The sequence below is a fragment of the Hyla sarda genome, chromosome 6 (assembly GCF_029499605.1).
Source record: "Hyla sarda isolate aHylSar1 chromosome 6, aHylSar1.hap1, whole genome shotgun sequence".
In the NCBI taxonomy this organism is placed as follows: domain Eukaryota; kingdom Metazoa; phylum Chordata; class Amphibia; order Anura; family Hylidae; genus Hyla; species Hyla sarda.
In genome coordinates this window covers 150,339,350-150,360,312 of record NC_079194.1, presented here as the reverse complement: position 1 = coordinate 150,360,312, position 20,963 = coordinate 150,339,350, and the positions used below count along the sequence as shown (strand labels likewise).

General features: G+C 43.1%; 1 protein-coding gene across 2 annotated transcripts in view; it reads left to right on the top strand.

The window, feature by feature from the left end:
• KLHDC4 (kelch domain containing 4) overlaps positions 1–20,963 on the top strand; it is a 58,078-nt gene that overhangs the window by 12,761 nt on the left and 24,354 nt on the right. For both annotated transcript variants that reach the window (XM_056525543.1, XM_056525544.1), the window contains exons 4-8: positions 8,911–9,009; positions 13,120–13,256; positions 15,967–16,059; positions 18,441–18,600; positions 19,411–19,480. In XM_056525543.1, the coding sequence (XP_056381518.1) occupies positions 8,911–9,009; positions 13,120–13,256; positions 15,967–16,059; positions 18,441–18,600; positions 19,411–19,480 (559 nt within the window). The remainder of the gene's footprint in view (positions 1–8,910; positions 9,010–13,119; positions 13,257–15,966; positions 16,060–18,440; positions 18,601–19,410; positions 19,481–20,963) is intronic.

Sequence of the window (20,963 nt, the reverse complement as noted above, 5' to 3'; positions counted from 1 at the left end):
TCACATGATTTGAGGGGGCCGAACACCGCGCGTGGGTCACATGATTTGGGGGGGGGGGGGCAGAAAAGCGATGGCGGGTCACATGATTTGGGGGGGTGAAAATACTGTTATATACCGTGGAACCGCCGTAAGGTAAAAAAAATACCGTGATACACATATTTGGTCATACCGCCCAGCTCTATTTTATATCTGCGGTCTGGACACAATGTGGGAACTACAGTACACTAGGGGAAATGCTTAGTTTTATATAATTAAAGCTTAAAGGGGTACTCTGCTTCTAGACTTCTTATCCCCTATTGAAAGGATAGAGGGGATAAGATGTCTGATCGCCAGGGTCCCACTGCTGGGGTCCCCCACAATCTCCTGCAGCACCCGGCGTTCTAAACAAATGCCGGGTTCCTGCGGCAGTGGTCGTGACATGAGAGCCACGCCTCCTCGTGGCGTCACGCCATTCCCCCTCCATTCATGTCTATGGGAGGGGGCGTGTCGGAGCATTCTGAACAAAATGGAGCACCGGGGTACCCCTTTAACTATTTTCAGTATTGTTTTCCTTATACACCATCTAATGTTTTGTGTAGTTCAAACTCAAATCGTGCTGCAAAGTTTTTGTGTACTTTTGCACACACAGGTCATATATTGCTGGGACCACATCCCTTATACCAAGGCCATGCTTTTTTTGTTGAATCTGGCATAAATGTGCCAAAGTGTGTAACTTCAATACATAAATATTGTGACAAAATGTTGGTGTATTTACAGTTGTAAATGGTTTCTTTATATCCTCATCTTCAGAATCTCTTCCTGCCGTCACTTAATATTCCTGCATCCAGAATCTAGCAGGCTTGACATGACTATCTCACAGTTGAGAGTTTATTACTAGAAATGAGCAAAAGTTGAACTAATTTATGCAGGCTAAAGGCAGCAACCGCCAAGCCTTGAGGTTCGTGCAGAATCGATGTACTGTAACTTCGTTGATCTCTATTTATTACAATTGTAAATGCACCTATAAGTTCACCTAGCTCACAGAGGATTGTGTAAACTGGATACAATTGTAACAGACTATTGGCTAGGAGAAGTTTTAGGATGACTTTTCAGATTCCATACACAGCTTTTCTTTGTGTGAATCAGTACTCCCCAGAGCTGCATCAAAGACATCTTTTCTAATGAATCAGTACCCTACTATGTCAGGGGTGTGACATTTCTACTTGCCCAAGGGACTAAACGGGAGCATCTATTTGTCCCTCCCTCTTGTTATTTCCTCCTCACCCAATAATAACCATACGTTCCATACGCCCAATCTTGGATCTGAAGCCCCTTAACCAGCATTCTCTCCTCCACCATTTCTGCATGGAGTCTCTATCGTGGCGTCCGTGGAGCATGGGGAGTTTCTTTTTTCAGTGGACATCAAGGATCCTTACTTGGATGACCTCCTGATCTAGGCCCCAACCAGAGCCCAAAATCTGGAGAGTCTCGGTCTCACCCTTCAGGCCTTGTCTTGTTTCGGCTGGATGGTCAATCAGGGCAAGTCCAACCTCTCTCCCTCTCAGTCCCTAATTTTCCTGGGACTCCAGTTCGACACGGCAGCTGCCCGGATTCGGCTTCCGCCGGACAAGCGGCTGACTCTTTTTTCAGGCGTTCGGATACTTCGGAACCCTGCCCCGGTTTCTATTCGCTTTTGCATGGAAGTTCTGGGTCGGATGGTAACGGCCATGGAGGCCGTTTCATTTGCCCAGTTTCATTACCGACCTCTTCAACTGGCGGTGGGACAGATCCCCCGTTGTCTCTCGATTGCAGGATTGTTCTTCCTCGGAGGTCTCGCCGGTCCCTTCTGTGGTGGCTTCACCTCCCCCCTACTTCTTCAGGGTCGCTTGCTCCTTCCTGCCCCTCTGCTGGCAAGCCATCACAACGGCTGCCAGCCTTTTGGGCTGGGGAGTTGTTTTCAGGGACCGGACAGTCCAGGGCCTTTGGTCTGCAACCTCTGGGGCGCTCCAGATGTGAACCTCATCGAGTCCTGCCACAACCACAAGGTTCCTCTCTTTGTGACAAAGTCCCGGGACCCCTTGGTTCTAGCCGTGGATGTCCTGGTGATTCCCTGGTTGGGCTTCGCCCTACCCTTTCTTTCCCCACCCCTTCCTCTCCTTCCCAGGGTCTTGCGGAAGCTCAAAGTGGAGGGCGTTCCCACCATTCTCGTGGCTCCGGACTGGCCGTGGAGGGCATGGTACGCCGACCTGGTCCAGCTTCTGGGCGTCGTGCCGCTGCGCCTTCAGCTTCGTCCAAACCTTCTCTCTCAAGGTCCCCTGTGCCACCCCAATTTATTGTCGCTGCATTTGACGGCGTGGCGGTTGAGACCGCGGTTCTGAGGGCCCGAGGTTTCTCTCCCCAGGTGATTCACACCATGCTCAAGGCGCGCAAGCCCTCCTCTGCGAAGATTTACCACCGAATCTGGCAGTCTTATTTTCATTGGTGTGAATCTCGGTCTTTTTCTCCAGTTGTTTTTTCCCTTCCCCGACTTCTTTCCTTTTTGCAGTCGGGGCTAGACCAACGGTTGACTCTCAACTCCCTCAAGGGTCAGGTTTCGGCCCTTTCCATTCTCTTTCAACGTCCTCTTGCATCCAGTTCTCATATTCGGACTTTCCCTCAGGGAGTGGCCCGTGCTGCCCCTCCTTATCGGTCCCCTCTCCCCCCTGGGACTTAAACTTGGTCCTAAGTGCCCTGCAGAGCGCTCCCTTTGAATCTCTCAGGGACGTTTCTCTTCGTCTCCTTTCCTGGAAGGTGGCGTTCCTTGTTGCAATTACCTAGGTTGGGAGGGTTTCAGAGCTGGCTGCCCTCTCCTGCCTCTCCCTTCTTGGTCATTCATCAGGACAAAGTTGTTTTTCGTCAGGTTCCATCCTTCTTACCTAAGGTTGTCTTTTCACCTCAATGAGGACATCGTCCTCCCGTCCTTTTGTCTAACTCAGTCTCATCCCAAGGAGCGTTTGCTCCACAAATTGGATGGGGTGCGGGCTGTCCGGACCTACCTCTCTGTCACTTCTTACTTTAGTCAGTGTGACTCCTTTTTTGTTCTCACGGATAGTCGCCATAAAGGACACCCTGCTTCAAGGGACACCATTTCACGGTGGATCAAGTCTGCCATTTCGGAAGCTTACCGCTGCAAGTGGAAGACTCCACCCTTCAGGGTCTTGGCTCATTCCATACGTTCTGTCGGAGCTTCCTGGGCTCTCCATAACAGGGCTTCGGCCTCACAAGTCTATAAGGTGACTACCTGGTCGTCTTTATACACTTTTACAAAATTCTACCAGGTTCATACCTTTGCATCCACTGATGCTAGTCTGGGCCGTAAGGTGCTGCAGGTGGCAGTGGTCCAGCCTGCCACCTAACTAGGTTCCTCTGCCCACCCTAGGGACGGCTTTTGTACGTACCATGGTCTGTGCCCCCCAAATGGAGCCGATAGAGAAAAGGAGATTTTTATGCTTACCGTAAAATCTTTTTCTTGGAGGATCTATCAGGGGGACACAGCACCCGCCCTTTTTTTTTTCTGGTGTTCCTGGTTCAGTTGTCTGTCCGAGGGTGTGTTCAGTTACTCTTATTCTGTGGTTTCCTCGGAGAGTTCTTGGTTCTTTCTGACCTGTCGGTCCTCTCCTACTGCTCTGGGACTAAAACTGATTAACTCAGGGCCTGTAGGCAGGTATATCCTGCTGGGAGGGGCCAACTTTTTTTGTTGCCACAGTGTCAAGGCTCCTAGTGACAGCAGGATATACCCATGGTCTGTGTCCCCCCAATGGATCCTCTGAGAAAAAGATTTTATGGTAAGCATAAAAATATCATATATATATAATTGTTTTGGAAGCTTTGCAGCCCCTATTTTTCAATAAGGGAATCGAGGGGCCACAAAAACAATGAACTTTAGGAAGGCAAATCTTGATCAGCTAAGGGAAGCCCTTAACAATATAAAATGGGATATTGTCCTCAAAAACAAGAATACTGACACTAAATGGGAGACTTTTAAAGATATCTTAAATGATCACTAATAAATATATACCTTATGGGAATAAAAGGGTCAGAAATAAAAGAAAAGCAATATGGATGAATAAAAACATTAAAGGGGCAATAAAGGACAAAAATAAAGCATTTAAAATACTAAAACAGGACAGTAGTGAAGAAGCATTAAAAAGCTATAGAGAAAAATGTAAAATATGTAAAAAAAAAAGATAAAAGCTGCAAAAATAGAGACAGACTCATTGCCAAAGAGAGTAAAACTAACCCCAAAAATGTTCTATAACTACATAAATAGCAAAAAGGTCAAAAATGAAAGTGTGGGCCCCTTAAAAAATGACGAGGAAGAAATTATAAATGGGGATCAGGAAAAAGCAAATATATTAAACAAATTCTTCTCCACTGTGTTCACCGAGGAAAATGAAATGCCAGGTGAAATACAGTGTTATAAGGTAAACTCCCCAGCAGAGGTCACCTGCCTAACCCAGGAAGAAGTACAGTGCCACCTACAAAAAATCAAAACAGACAAATCACCATGTCCAGATGGCATTCACCCCTGTGTTCTAAAGCAATTAAGTAATGTTATAGACAGACCCCTATTTTAAATATTCCGGGACTCTATAGCAACAGGGACTGTTACCCAGGACTGGCGCATAGCAAATATGGTACCAATATTTAAAAAGGGAACAAAAGGTGACCCAGGGAATTATAGGGCCTGTTAGTTTAACCTCTGTTGTATGTAAATTGTTTGAGGGTTTTCTAAGAGATGCTATTTTGGAGTATCTTAATAAAAATAAACGCATTACCCCATATCGGCATGGCTTTATGAGGGATCGGTCCTGTCAAACTAACCCGATCAGCTTCTATGAGGAGGTGAGCTCCAGACTGGATCAGGGGAAATCGCTGGATGTCGTATATCTGCATTTTTCCAAAGCATTTGATACGGTGCCTCATAAAAGGTTGGTGCATATAATGAGAAGGATGGGGCTGGGGGGAGAATGTGTGTAAGTAACTGGCTCAGTGATAGGAAACAGAGGGTGGGTATTAATGGTACTTATTCTGATTGGGTGACTGTTACTAGTGGGGTACCACAGGGGTCTGTCTCGGGTCCTGTTCTGTTTAATATATTTATTAATGACCTTGTAAAGGGGTTCAATAGTAAAGTAACAATCTTTGCAGATGATACTAAACTCTGTAAAGCGGTAAACACTATAGAGGACAGTGCACTGTTACAAATGGATCTGGAAAGGCTGGAGGTTTGGGCTGGGAAGTGGCAAATGAGGTTTAACACTGATAAATGTAAGGTAATGCACATGGGGAGGAAAAATCCGGGCTGGGGTTATGTATTATAGAACACTTGGGATGACTGATATGGAAAAGGACTTAGGAGTCTTAGTTAACAGTAAATTTAGCTGTAGTGACCAGTGTCAGGCAGCTGCTGCCAAGGCTAATAAAATCATGGGGTGCATCAATAGGGGCATAGATGCCCACCACAAGGAAATAATTCTACCGTTGTACAAATCACTAGTCAGACCTCACATGGAATACTGTGTACAGTACTGGGCACCAGTGTACAAGAAAGATGTAGTGGAGCTGGAGAGGGTTCAAAGACTGGCAACCAGAGTAATACGGGGAATGTGAGGACTACAGTACCCAGAAAGTTTATCAGAATTAGTGTTATTTAGTTTAGAAAAAAAGAAGGCTTAGGGGAGACCTAATAACTATGTATAAATATATCAGGGGACAGTATAGAGATATCTTTCATGATCTATTTATACCCAGGACTGTATCTATAACAAGGGGGCATCCTCTACATTTAGAGGAAAGAAGGTTTCTACAACAGCACAGACGGGGGTTCTTTACTGTAAGAGCAGTGAGACTGTGGAATTCTCTGCCTGAGGAGGTGGTCATGGTGAACTCTGTAAAAGAGTTCAAAACGGGTCTGGATGCATTCTTGGAGAGTAATAACATCGCTGGTTATGTATACTAGATTTATAGGGACAGAACGTTGATCCAGGGATTTATTCTGATGCCATATTTGGAGTCAGGAAGGAATTTTTACCTCTAGTATGAGGGTTTTTTGCTTTCCTCTGGATCAACTCAGTAGGGACTCATTAGGGATATAGGTTGAACTTGATGGACTCTGGTCTTTTTTCAACCTCATGAACTATGTTACTATGGGCCCGGAAAAAGAAAACTACCGTATATACTCGAGTATAAGCCGAGTTTTTCAGCACGATTTTTCGTGCTGAAAACACCCCCCTCGGCTTATACTCGAGTGAACTCCCCCACCCGCAGTGGTCTTCAACCTGCGGACTTCCAGAGGTTTCAAAACTACAACTCCCAGCAAGCCAGGGCAGCCATCGGCTGTCCGGGCTTGCTGGGAGTTGTAGTTTTGAAACCTCCGGAGGTCCGCAGGTTGAAGACCACTGCGGCCTTCAACATCATCCAGCCCCCTCTCACCCCCCTTTAGTTCTGAGTACTCACCTCCGCTCGGCGCTGGTCCGGTCCTGCAGGGCTGTCCGGTGAGGAGGTCGTCCGGTGGGATAGTGGTTCCGGGCTGCTATCTTCACCGGGGAGGCCTCTTCTAAGCGCTTCGGGCCCGGCCTCAGAATAGTCACGTTGCCTTGACAACGACGCAGATGCGTCGTTGTCAAGGCAACGGCTCTATTCCGGGCCGGAAGCGCGGAGAAGAGGCGCCCCCGGTGAAGATAGCAGCCCGGAACCACTATCCCACCGGACGACTTCCTCACCGGACAGCCCTGCAGGACCGGACCAGCGCCGAGCGGAGGTGAGTACTCAGAACTAAAGGGGGTGAGAGGGGGCTGGATGATGTTGAAGGCCGCAGTGGTCTTCAACCTGCGGACCTCCGGAGGTTTCAAAACTACAACTCCCAGCAAGCCCGGACAGCCGATGGCTGCCCGGGCTTGCTGGGAGTTGTAGTTTTGAAACCTCTGGAGGTCCGCATGTTGAAGGCCGCAGTGGTCTTCAACCTGCGGACCTTCGGAGGTTTCAAAACTACAACTCCCAGCAAGCCCGGACAGCCGATGGCTGCCCGGGCTTGCTGGGAGTTGTAGTTTTGAAACCTCTGGAGGTCCGCAGGTTGAAGACCACTGAGGGCGAATGATGAGAAGAGGATGATGAAGGGGGGGGTGTGGGGATGATGAAGGGGGGTGGGGATGATGACAAGGGGATGATGAAGGGGGGGTGTGGGATGATTACAAGGGGATGATGAAGGGGGGGATGTGTGGGATGATAAGGGGATGATGAAGGGGGGATGTGTGGGATGATGACAAGGGGATGATGAAGGGGGGATGTGTGGAATGATAAGGGGATGATGAAGGGGGGATGTGTGGGATGATAAGGGGATGATGAAGGGGGGATGTGTGGGATGATGACAAGGGGATGATGAAGGGGGATGTGTGGGATGATAAGGGGATGATGAAGGGGGGATGTGTGGGATGATGACAAGGGGATGATGATGAGGATGTTAATGACGGGTCTGGATGATGACAGGGGGGGATGAGGTATTTCCCACCCTAGGCTTATACTCGAGTCAATAACTTTTCCTGGGATTTTGGGTTGAAATTAGGGGTCTCGGCTTATACTCGGGTCGGCTTATACTCGAGTATATACGGTAATAGGTTTTCTTCTTTTCTAAATGAATCCTTCCTTTCCAGATAAGTTTGGAGACGGCTGCCCAAGTCTGAAACTATATTCTCATGGCAGAACTTCCGCATGCGGAATTCCGCACGGATTCCGCCTCAGATTAAAACCCAATAGACTTCAATGGTATTCCGCACTCCCATTCACCTTTCAGAATTTCCTCAGATTCCTCACTGATTCCGCACAAGCCAGAAACCACCCAAATGAATGCGGATACGGAATTGGTGCGGATGTGCGGAAATTTGTGCCGTGTCAATATAGCCTAAGGTAATCCAACTGATGACATCTTGAGAGGCTCCATCTTGGGAAAATAACAAGAAGGGAGATGGCTTGATTGACTGTTGGTGTTAGATGGAACCTTTAGTCTAAATGATGGAAGGTACCTGAGAAGGGCCTTGTTTGGAAGAAAAACATTATACATAGAAGTCATTCTTTACATTCAAAATTCATGAAAATATTTTTTTATCAGCATTTATTTTGTGCAATGAGAAATGTCATGAAAAAGGTGTGCTGCCCATTTTATTTAATTAAAATTAACAAATGTGTGAAAACTTATTTTTGTATTATACAATTTCATGCATTTTTTTTTTTTTAATTTTACAATCCTTTTGATATAAAAAATTATGTGAATGACAGGACTTTAGTGGAGAAAAAATCCTTCGTCTTTTTTTCTCCGCTAAAATCATGAGTTACCTGGCAATCTAACGGAACCTCGATGGATCCTATTCAAAGTGAAAGGGGCAATGTAAATGTTGTTGGTGTCAGCTGTCACAACCTCCGTCCCAGCTCCGTTATCAGCAGTTGTAACCGAGCTCCACAGAGCTGATGTGAACCTAGCCTTACATGTGTTTCTAAGAATATATTATTTACACTTGCAAGGTAAGACATGTCATGGCTCTGTATTGCCACTAGAGGGTGATCTGTGTATAGCTAGATATGGCTCCTAAGGACCTAAATAATAACTACATACAAATCAGCCACTGATACATGTAACATTTTAAATATTTCTTTCTCAACATCACACATCAATGTTTAGGCTTGGTTTGGTTGTAAAACACAATTTTTATTTAGGTTTTGCTATGACACTACTGCCATTACAGCATTAACACGAGTGGCCGTCTTATTCTGTCTGTATATCCTAGCGACATCCACTTTTTAGAGAAATATAGAAAATTCTAATATGTGATCATTTGTATTTGTTGCCTTCTTTTTATAACTGTGTTTTTTTATTTTTTATTTTTTTTGTCTTTTCAGACCTTCCTATACAATGAACTGTACATCTATAATATCAAAAAGAACAGCTGGATTAAGGTGGACATCCCAAACCCACCACCACGACGCTGTGCTCATCAGGTATTGTGTCCTCTCTCTACTACACTACACTTCTTAAAGCTAGTGAATATCTTCAGTCCTGCGGCTTACACCTGATTGATCAACTGTTTTTTATAGTTCCAAAGGTTGAGATCAGTTGTAAAAGGTGCTGTCTGGGGAATAACTTTTATTGTGCAGTGGGCCCATGCTGCAGTTTAATCCATAAGCAATGCATGCTCACCTGCCCTGCTCCACTGCCACCACTGTTCCAACATTGCCTGGCCCCACTGCATGGCATTTCCTGTTCTCAGTCTCGAAACTGGGACGGGCCTGCAGAGTACCATCAGCTGCAGCAATGACCTGCCTTAGCCATTCATTGCTTGAGTGGACACCTCATTTGTTGAGACCAAGACCATGAAGTGCCATGCAACGGTACCAGGCTTTGTCAGAGCAGTGGTGGTGAAGGCGTGGGACAGGTGGGTACATGCTGTCGTTTTTTTTCTTTTTACTGAAATCTGAGCCTTTTTCACAGTAAATCCATAGTAAGTTTAAATAGACTGGTTAGCAGTTCTGAAGCTGTCAGATTCTGTACTGTATGGTCACTAGCAAGACTAATCCTCTGTTGCGACATGTCCTAGCTTATTCAACCTGCCGCTTAGCAGGCCTCCTAGCTGAGAAGTTATGAGCTTGGGTTCCTCACTTATTTAAACAATCGATTTGATATGACTTTCAATTTTACCATTTCCAACCCCTGCTACCAACCACACAAAAAGCAGGTGGAGCACCCAAAGATATCACTTTCCTGCTCTTTGCACCTTTGACACTTAACCATTTCTCAATTTTATTAGTGTTTTTAGTGTTTTTTTTCTTGTCTTCCAGTTCAAACTCTTCCAGTTCTGTACATGAAAGAGTTGTTACTCCCTTCACCCCTTCTAACGTTCATTCTGTACCATTTTTTTATTCAGTACTAGTATTGATCACTCTGAAGACATGGTTTCTTGATCCTGGTGTATTTCCTCTCCCTTCCTGAAAGGTTATATGAGACAGGTCCATTTATTACACTCTGGGTTTATTAGATGACTTACAGTCCAAAGAATAAAATCAATCCTGGTTTAATGCTTCTTACAGCTCAGTATTTACAATTGTATCCGGTCCATACAATCTTCACATATATTTTATCTTCACTGGCACATTGTAACAAACTCAGAGAGAGATCTGTAATGCAGATCAAAAGTTCAGAGTGCTAAAGAAAAATGGTACAATTCACTGGCTGCAAGCAGAGATCTTGATCTTGTTGATGTATTGAAAAAAGTATATTATAAATTTGTAGAACCTTTCGTTTTACAATAATTTAAGGTTATTCAAATTAGAATGATTTTAAATGTTGGAAATTTTCAACTAATTTTGCTGAAGCTTCTGGTTGGTTTCCCTGTGAATTTCTTCACTGTTGCTAGGCCTCAGCAGCTCTTCAGTTAATTCTGCTTTGATGTCTGATGATACAGTAATGCTAGGGTAGGAATTCTGGCATGGACACTGGTGTTTCCATCCGCCTCCTGTCGCACTGTAGAGAGCTCTGTACGCTTAATGAGTGGGTGTCCCAATTGCTTAGCAGTGGGAGGACATGTGGGCGTTCACAACAATGACAAGCTCAGCACAGAGTCTTCTTCACAGTCTTCTTACAGAGCCCACTCCATGTGTAAAGTAACAAATCTCAGCACCTTTTAGTCTACAGCCAACAAGTCTTTAGGATACAATGGGGGAGATTTATCAAAGGATTTAGCCTGTTTTTTACTGTCTAAATTTGTCGCACAGAAAGTCAGTCTAAATATGTGTGACTTTTTTGCGACTTTTGCTTTAGAGAATTTTTAGAACTTGATGCATTCTAGTCTATTTAAGACAGAAAAATGCATTGGTGCTGAATAGAGAAGAGCGAACTTACAGTAAATTCGATTCGTCACGAACTTCTCGGCTCGGCAGTTGATGTCTTATCCTGCATAAATTAGTTCAGCTTTCAGGTGCTCCGGTGGGCTGGAAAAGGTGGATACAGTCCTAGGAAAGAGTCTCCTAGGACTGTATCCACCTTTTCCAGCCCACGGGAGCACCTGAAAGCTGAACTCATTTATGCAGGATAAGTCATCAACTGCCGAGCCGAGAAGTTCGTGACAAATCGAATTTACTGTAAGTTCGCTCATCTCTAGTGCTGAATAATCAAAAGCGACTTTTCGGTGAAAAGTCGCATCGGCTGAAATGTCAGACCATGCTGGAGCAGGTTTAAATATAGTCCAAACCATAGATCCTGATGTCTGTGCACAGAATTTATCAAGAGTCTTGTGACATTTGATAAATTAAGCGCACAATAGACCGGCCTAACCCTCTGTAGGTTGGTCTATATTGATGCGAGAAATAGAAAACTTTGATAAATCTCCCCCAATGTATCCAGTTAAAACGTGAATAAATTCTTTTTTTTATTTTTTTTTTTTTCTCATTAGCAGGAATAAGTATAATTGTATTTGATGCGACTCCAAAAACATAACTACAAGCTTTCAGTATAGGGCTTTATGGCATCATGTCACAAAATGTAAGCTTCAATAGGAACACACAATTTAGTGCTTCAATGGTACTGAAGAAAACTAATTTTGAGATTCTGAAGGGTCAGGAATGCAGGAAAAAAACAGGTTGCGTGACAAAGTCAGAAACATCCAAATCGTATTGAAAAGAAATGAAAATAAAGTATAACAACTGATTAAGTTCCAGGCTATATAGTGACTACATATACACAATGGCCATCACTAATGACACCCATTCTACACATTTAATACTACAAGTGGCCTATAGGTGCCACTCTTGCTGCACACTCCTGGCTATTGCTGACATTGCAGGTGAGGTATGTTGATGTGTTCAAGTCTGTTTTGTACACTGCGTCTCGATATATTCTGGAGTATTAACGGCATACATTGAAATGTCCCTCAACTGAGTATAGCACTAACTGGACCTACAATTAGTTGATATTTTTCATATATTATTTTCTCTTCATATATGTAGCGCCCATCAATATGTGCCTTAACAGGGGTGTGGAAATTTAATTAAAAAAACTACTTGTCCACGGGACTAAAACAGAGCAAAATCCACTTGTCCGGGCTAATTTTCGCTTTTACATTCTCGTTTTTCCTCCTCGCCCTATAATAGCCATAACTACCTACTATAATGATACCTTTTAATTTTTCAATAACATATTCTCCGGAAAAAAAAAAAAATATATATATATATATAATCAGTGAAGTGAAATTGAAATAGTAAAAGATAACTTTGTGGTTTTCTTTTCTACGCCATTTACCTTGTGGTTAAGATAACATGTTATTTAGATACTTTAGACCAACTTGATTACAGCAATACTAGATTTGTAAAGTTTCTGTCATGTTTTACTAATTGAAAAAAAAATTCAGAACTTAAAAAAAAAAAGTTGCCATTTTTTTGACACCTGTAGCTTCCCCCCCCCCATACCAGGATGTATGAGGGCTCAATTTTTTTAACCATAACCATAATCTGTCTTTTTTTTTATCGGTACCATTTTGGTACTGATCTGAGTTTTTAATAGCTTTTTAACTTTTTTTTTCTGGGATACTATAAAAATTGCAATTCCGTGGTTTGGTATTTTTTATTTTAACATTTACGTAATTTACCTTACGGGCTACATAATGTTATATTTTAATAGTTTGTACAATTACGCCAGCAGCGATACTAAATATGTATTATATTTATTATGTTTACATGTTTTAATAGGAAAAGGGGGTGATTTTAACTTTTTACATGGAAGGGGGTTAAATGAGTGTCTTTTAAAACGTTTAATAAAACTTTTTATTTTATTTATTTTTTTACACTTTATTAGACTTTTAGGAGGAATCATTAAATTCCTCATACAGATCATTAGAGTTCTATTGAACTCAATTGATCTGTGTGCTCTGCAATCCATTGATAGAGCCTAGTCAAGCCAGGCTCTATCAATGACAGAGCCACGGGACAGCAGGGAACAGAGGTAAGCCCTCCGGCTACCTCTATAGTGGATCTGCCCCCCTTCATTGATAAGAGATTTGCTTACATATATCATGTAACTTAATGTATCTCCTTCTCACACTAATCGTTCTTTCTTCGCAGGCTGTGGCAGTTCCTCAGGCCGCGGGGCAGCTGTGGGTATTTGGAGGGGAGTTTGCGTCTCCTGATGGTGAACAGTTTTACCACTACAAGGACCTCTGGGTGCTTCACCTGAATACTAAATCCTGGGAACAGATCAAGTAAGATAGTCTCAGTCTCAATCTTTGAGACAATTTGCCCTGTATATGCTCTGTCAATAACTGGATACATAGAGGGAGATTTATCAAAACTTGTCCAGAGGAAAAGTTGCCCATAGCAACCAACCAGCTTGCTTCTTTCATTTTTAACAAGGTCTCTGCAAAATGAAAGAAGCAGTTGGATTGGTTGCTATGGGCAACTGGGCAACTTTTCCTTTGCACATGTTTTGATAAATCTCCCCCATAGAGCTCAAGAAACCATTGTATATACTAAGCACTTGTTGACTTTTGTCTCGACCCCATCCCTCATAGACTGTAGGCTCTCGGGAGCAGGGCCCTCACTCTTCGTGTTTGAATTATTAGCTGTAATATTGTAATGTCTGATATTTTTTGTCATTATTTGTCCCCACAAAATCATAAAGTGCTGTTGAATTTATTGGCACTGTATATAAATGTTTCTCTCCCTCACTTGCATCAATAATAATGACCATGAGTCTGTAGCTCATTGTACCACAACTCCCATCCAGTAGATAGATCTTGGTCACTTTTTTTCTTCTAATTTAGACCCTCACATTATCTTCCATTAAATTGTTAAAATTTACTTCTAGCTCTAAAAGGGGGACAACCAGTTACATCTCTTACAATGGTTGTCATACGGCTTTCCCTAAATTCTGAAAGGCAGATCTGAGTTATACCTCCTGCCCACATATAACTGAATAACTAGACAGACTGGTGACAACCCCTTGTGGATACCTGATAAACAATCACTTTTAAGCAAAGATATAATCTGTCTGATCATTAAAGAGGAACTGTGGTCAACACAACTAAATTGTGATTTTTACCGTCATTGAATAGCTTGGGGTGCAGACCTGGCAGACCACAGAAGTAAATCTCCGATATTACTGACCAGTGGTATACCTGTGCAAAACACTGAACCATATTAGCAATCAAAAGATTGCTATAAATCCACTATGGGGGAGAAAAAATGTATATATGTGAATAATCCCCTCCCCTCAAAAATGTAATGATCCTCTTTTCCAAGATCATCTCTTACGGCCAGCTGTGCAAACATTAAAAAATTAAATAGTTAAATTAAAAAGTCCAAAATTGCTGATTTGTGGCACATCATAGCCTAGAAAAAAAACACAATAAAATATAACCAAAAAGTCTTATATACATACATACATACATACATGCATACAAGTGGTACCTTATAAAAACCCTTGGTACCGTCATTAACTCTTTAGAATGCCATGACATCACATCTCAAATGTGCAAGGGGGTGGGTGGACAGCGTATAGGCACCTGTGGTGCAATCACAGGGATCCTATGAGTAAAGATTGCCCACTGGATCTCCTCTCGGCTCCCCTCTTTTTCTATTTTACAAAAAAAAAAAAAAAAAAAAGAGGAAATCAACATATACAGTACTTGGTATCTTCGCGTGCGAATATGTTTGATCTATTAATATATAATAATATTTCCGTACGGTGAATGGCGTAAAAGTAAAAAAAAATTGTATCTCCTCCTCACACTCATCGTTCTTTCTTCGCAGACTGTGACAGTTCCTCAGGCCTGGGGCAACTGTATTTATTTGGAGGGGAGGTAGCGTTTCTTGATGGTGAACAGTTTTACCACTACATGAAATCACATGCGCAAAAGTGATACCAATAAAAATAAAATTCATACCGCAAAAAATTAGGAATCATACAGCCCCTTTTACGGTAAAATAAGAACGTTATAAGAGGTCAGAATAGGGCAATTTTAAACATACTAATTTTGTTTAAAAAGTTAGGAAGAACGTGTAAATATGGTTATCATTTTAATCGTATTTACCTACAGAGTAAAGATGACATGTACCGTAAAGCGCTTTAAATGGGCACTGTCCGATACAAAAACTTTTGATATGTTGTAAAGCATGCAAAACCAATAGGTTTTGCAATTGCTTTCATTAGAAAATGTTCAGTATTTCATACTGAAATAGCCAGTCAAACCACTGACCCCCTGTCTACTTGGACACATACTAGTCCTGATGTGTCCATCCATCATCACCTATGTCATGGACACACTTTCTTGATTGACAGCTGTGAGTGCAGGGCTCATAGCTGGAGGAAAAATCCTCCCACTGTCAGCTTGTGTCCCGCTACTGTCAGTGAGGACAAGCTGGGAGTTGTAGTTTTGCTAATGTTAGGGTAGATGTGAGCAGACAGCATACTGAGGGAGGGGGCGGAGACATCCACAGTGAGGCCACGCCCCCTCCCTTTTGAGAGGAATTCAGACTAGTGAGCTAAATTAAAAGTGTAATAAAAAAATAAAGGTGCTAGACACACAAAAATGTAGGTGTCCATGGTCATGATGAGGTACTGAGTGATATATTGGATCTTACGGGTATGTTTTAAGTAAAAACAAAACCCACCAAAAGCAAAATTGCTTCATTTTTCACTTTCCCATTATAAATAATTATTTTTTTGTTGCACCATAGATTTTTATGGTAATATGAAAAGTGTAATGACAAGGTACAATTGGTTGCACACATATGGCTCTGTAGATGGAATAAAAAGAGTTATGGCTCTTAAAAGGCAAGGAGGAAAAACAAAGACAAAAATGAAAATTTTCTTGGTCCCCAAAGCCAAAATGTACTGTTTCTACGAACTGCTAGATCATACTTTGTTCTGTGTCTTTGTTGATGTGTCTCACATTCTTGTCTGCTGCTTAGATCTCCAGGAGGACCATCTGGAAGAAGTGGCCACCGCATGGTGTATTCTAAGAGGCAGCTAATAGTGTTTGGAGGATTTCATGAAAGCACAAGGTTAGTTCCGTAGTCCGTCACTTGCCTAAGATCTGTCAGAAGATTTGTGCGGTGAACAAATAAATTATCTCTACACTGTCTTTGGACTTCAAGCACAGACTGAAAGCTTTTAATAGCATGGTAAAAGATGTTGTTACACAGCAGCTGGATGTTTATGACCCATAACGTAACGCTATAATAATAACCCTTGGTGTAGAGGTATAATAACTCTGGTCCTGAGGCCTTCACTCAATCTTCATTTACTTTTTGCATCTTGTTAAAGGAAATGTTTAATCAGAAAATGACCTGTTTAAATCAGAGTTTTATGTGAAACATATTTTGTAAGAATTTTTGGTGATTTTTTTTTTTTCTTCTAAATTTCCATTTTTATATCCATATTATTTTATAATTAATATTTTATAATAATTAGAGATGGGCGAAGTTATAGTAATTTGATTCATTCGTCACAAACTTCTTGGCTCGGAAGTTGCTGACTTTAGCCTGCATAATTTAGGTAAGCTTTCGGGTGCTCCGGTGGGCTGGAAAAGGTGGATACAGTCCTAGGAGAGAGTCTGCAAACGCCGAGCCGCGAGGTTCGTGACAAATCGAATCACTGTAACTTCGCTCATCTCTAATAATAATCCTAAAATCTTGCTTTTTCCATTCTGACCACTAGAACTAAAACAAAGCTAAGACTTCCTGTTCTGGTCAGATCTTTTCCTAGTAATGTTCTTCGTCACAGAACAGACAATGAGCACAGTGAAAGGTGACACCAATAAGATGGATACACACAATAGCTTTTGCTCAGAGAACAGCATCCCCTTTCCTGTACTTCTGAATGGGACAGGTCCTGTTAATTATAATTATGTCCATGAATCCTTCTGTAAGGCATCACTAAATGTTCAGTTTACGCAAGATGGCAGCCCCCATAAAAATGCACGAACAATGAAATACAAATTACAATAAGATAATTAAAACAGATTGGAAAAAAGAAAATTTTTAGTATCTGTCCCTAATCAGAAAAAGTAATCTAGATGACACATTCCCTTTAATTACTTTAACAGATAATCTGGTTTTATGTAAATAAATCTTAATTACCTATTTATCGGGGTATACCACTCACCGGCCTATAACACACATCCTCATTTTACCAAGGATATTTGGGTAAAAAAAGTTTTTACCCAAATATCCTTGGTAAAATGAGGGTGCGTGCGTGTGTGTGCATGCGTATACCCCGATACACCCCCAGGAAAGGCAGGGGGAGAGAGGCCGTCGCTGCCCGCTTCTCTCCCCCTGCCTTTCCTGGGGTCTAGAGCCCTGCTGCCGCCGCTTCTCTCCCGCTAGCTATCTGCGCCGCTGCCCGTTCTCTCCCCCTGACTATCGGTGCTGGCTCCCATTGCCGGCGCCAATAGCCAGGGGGAGAGAAGCGGCACCGGCAATGGGGCAGCAGCGCCGATAGCCAGGGGGAGAGAAGGGGCAGCAGCACCGCGCTGTGCAGTGTATAGCAACGACGCATGGGACGCACACCAGAGGCCTGAAGCAGCGCGGACCTGACCCCGGCAACAGGTAATTATACAACCGGGGATGGGGGAGGCACCGGCAATGGGTGCCACTGCCCCTTCTCTCCCCCTGTCTGTCGGCGCCGCTGCCCCTTTGCCGGCGCCGCTTCTCTCCCCCTGGCTATCGGCGCAGGCAATGGGGCAGCGTCACCAATAGCCAGGGGGAGAGAACGGGCAGCTGCACCGATAGCCAGGGGGAAAGAAGGGCCGGCAATGGGGCAGCGGCGCCGACAGACAGGGGGAGAGAAGGGCCGGCAGCAGGGCTCTAGACCCCAGGACAGGCAGGGGCAGAGAAGCCAGCAGCGGTGGCGGTCTCTGCACCTGCAAAGCCGCTGCAGTTCATTGATTTAAAGCGCCCGCTTTAAATCATTGAACTGCAGAGGCTTATCGGCGTATAACACGCAGGTAGACTTTAGGCTAAAAATTTTAGCCTAAAAAGTGCGTGTTATACACCGATAAATATGGTATATTATAATAATACATTAAGCTCTAGCCACAAAAGTTGCTCATTTTTGGCTAAACCTTATTTGCAGAAAAAAGTTACTTTTTTTCTTTTTACTATGCGGCTCTCTCCACTTTAAAAAAAAATGTTTGGGCATGGCTTAGCAGGAGCGAATGAGATCTACAGGCTAACACATTTACGATGTAGATTACAGATTCCGGTGGACCTTTATTTTAAGACTTGCATATGAAATGTCGGTTTTAAGTAAATTGCCCCCTTTGTGTTCTAGTTTTAAGATCTCTGCTTGTTGTCAGTTCAGTGAAACACACTTGTTTACATCTAGTGAATAGAAACCTTTCTGACCCGACATTTTCTTTGTTATTGATTCTCATTTTTTGTAGGGATTATGTTTATTATAATGATGTGTACACTTTTAACCTGGATTCCTTCACATGGACAAAGATCTCACCCTCTGGTACTGGCCCTTCACCACGGTCAGGCTGTCAGCTGACCACCACCCAGGATGGAAGCATTGTTATCTATGGTGGATATTCTAAGCTGGTGAGACTTTTTCCATGTCACTGCCATTAGGAATATTTCAAGCTAAAGTGTGATTCGTGATAACACTATATTAGGGGTGATAGTTTTATTTAACTACAACTTTCTGATACTAGAATAACCTTTTAGGGCAGGGTCACAAAGGCGCCAACAGCAGTCACAGGGGGACTGCAGAGCGAGCTCTCTGCTGCAGCCATGTAGCTCTGTGTGTCAGCTCGTAGCAACGGAATTCTACCGCATATTTCACGCTGCGGATGTGCCCTGTGTGACCCTGCCTTAAAGGTTTGTTTAGCATCTGCCTAGACTGAATTTTCTTCTAACAGGAAACACCAGATTGCATTTACTTGTTCTACAGTCAGGATCTTCCCAACCTGAAATTAATTATTACATGGAGCAATAAAATGTATTAATTTGTCCTACAGTGTTTTTCATCTCAGTCTGAAATTGCCACTAACACAGCCTCTTGTCAATCTGTATTAGCCAATAAGAGGGTTTCATTCACCCATTTTTTTTATTGTTTTTTTTTTATTTGCATTGGGAGCCTGTCTTTGACATATCCCACTGTGTTCTTCTACAGCCTTGGCTTTACAGCATATCTGTAAACTGGAGTGCGATGGCTTGATGTGGGTGGGACCTCGAGGCCTGCCTCTCATTTTGGGCCTCAGACAGGGTCTCCCTAGCCTAAAATGTCAGACAACGGGGAGTTAACTTGTTTCATATTATCAGCCATATCATACTGAAGAAAGGCTGACTGTAGAACAATAGTTGTGCTGCTCATTCTGTCATTCTGTGTGTCTTTACTGTGTTTCTCAGAGAGTGAAGAAGGATGTGGACAAAGGAACAGTGCACACAGACATGTTCCTGCTGAAGTTGGAAGGTGCAGGTGAGTAGTCCTACCTGTTCCCTACAATGACGTTTGAAATATACTTTGATCAGTCAGCCTTTAGTCTGTTCTAGAAACATAGAATGTGTCTGCAGATAAGAACCATTTGGCCCATCTAGTCTGCCCAATAGTCCCTGGTCCTATCTTATGTGAAGGATAGCCTTATGCCTATCCCATGCATGCTTAAACTCCTTCACTGTATTTGCAGCTACCACTTCTGCAGGAAGGCTATTCCATGCATCCACTACTCTCTCAGTAAAGTAATACTTCCTGATATTACTTTTAACTCCCTAACGACGGTCGTATATTTACGTCCTGCGCCGGCTTCTGCAATATGCCGCGGGGTCACGCGGTGACCCCGCGTCATATCATGGCGGTCCCGGCAGCCATCAACGTCCGGGACCCCGCGGCTAATACAGGACATCACCGATCGCGTGATGTCCTGTATTAACACTTCAGATGCAGCGATCAAAGCTGACCGCCACGTCTGAAGGGAAAGTGAAACTATGCCGGCTGCTCAGTCAGGCTGTTCGGGAATGCCGTGGTGATATTACGGTGTCCCGAACAGCTTACAGGACACCGGGAGGGACCCTACCTGCCTCCTCGGTGTCCGATCGGCGAATGACTGCTCCGTGCCTGAGATCCAGGCAAGAGCAGTCAAGCGACGATAAGGCTGATCACAGCTTATAGAATATAGAATATTTGACACAGTCCCGACCTCAATATCTGTGGAAAGGGATTTAGGAGTAATTATTTCAGAAGATTTAAAAGATAGGAAGACAATGTAATAGAGCAGCAGGAAATGCTAGCAGAATGCTTGGATGTATAGGGAGAGGTATAATCAGTAGAAAGAGAGAAGTGCTCATGCCGCTGTACAGAACACTGGTGAGGCCTCACTTGGAGTATTGGGCACAGTACTGGAGGCCGTATCTCCAAAAGGATATAGATACTCTAGAGAGAGTTCAGAGAAGAGCTACTAAACTAGTACATGGATTGCGAAAGGTAAAAAGACCTTAACATGTATGGCTTGGAAGAGGGGATATGATAGAAACTTTTAAATACACAAAGGGAATCAACACGGTAAAGGAGGAGAGGATATTTAAAAGAAGAAAAACTACCACACGAGGACATTGTTTTAAATTAGAGAGACAAAGGTTTAACCCCTTAAGGACGCAGGGTTTTTCAGTTTTTGCATTTTCGTTATTTCCTCCTTACCTTTTAAAAATCATAACCCTTTCAATTTTCCACCTAAAAATCCATATTATAGCTTATTTTTGCATCACAAATTCTACTTTGCAGTGACAGTCATTTCACCCCAAAATCCATGGCAAAACGGGGGAAAAAAACGCCATTTTGTAACTTTTGGGGGCTTCCGTTTCTACGTAGTGCATATTTCGGTAAAGATGACACCTTATCATTATTCTGTAGGTCCATACAATTAAAATGATACCCTACTTATTATATAGGTTTAATTTTGTCGTAC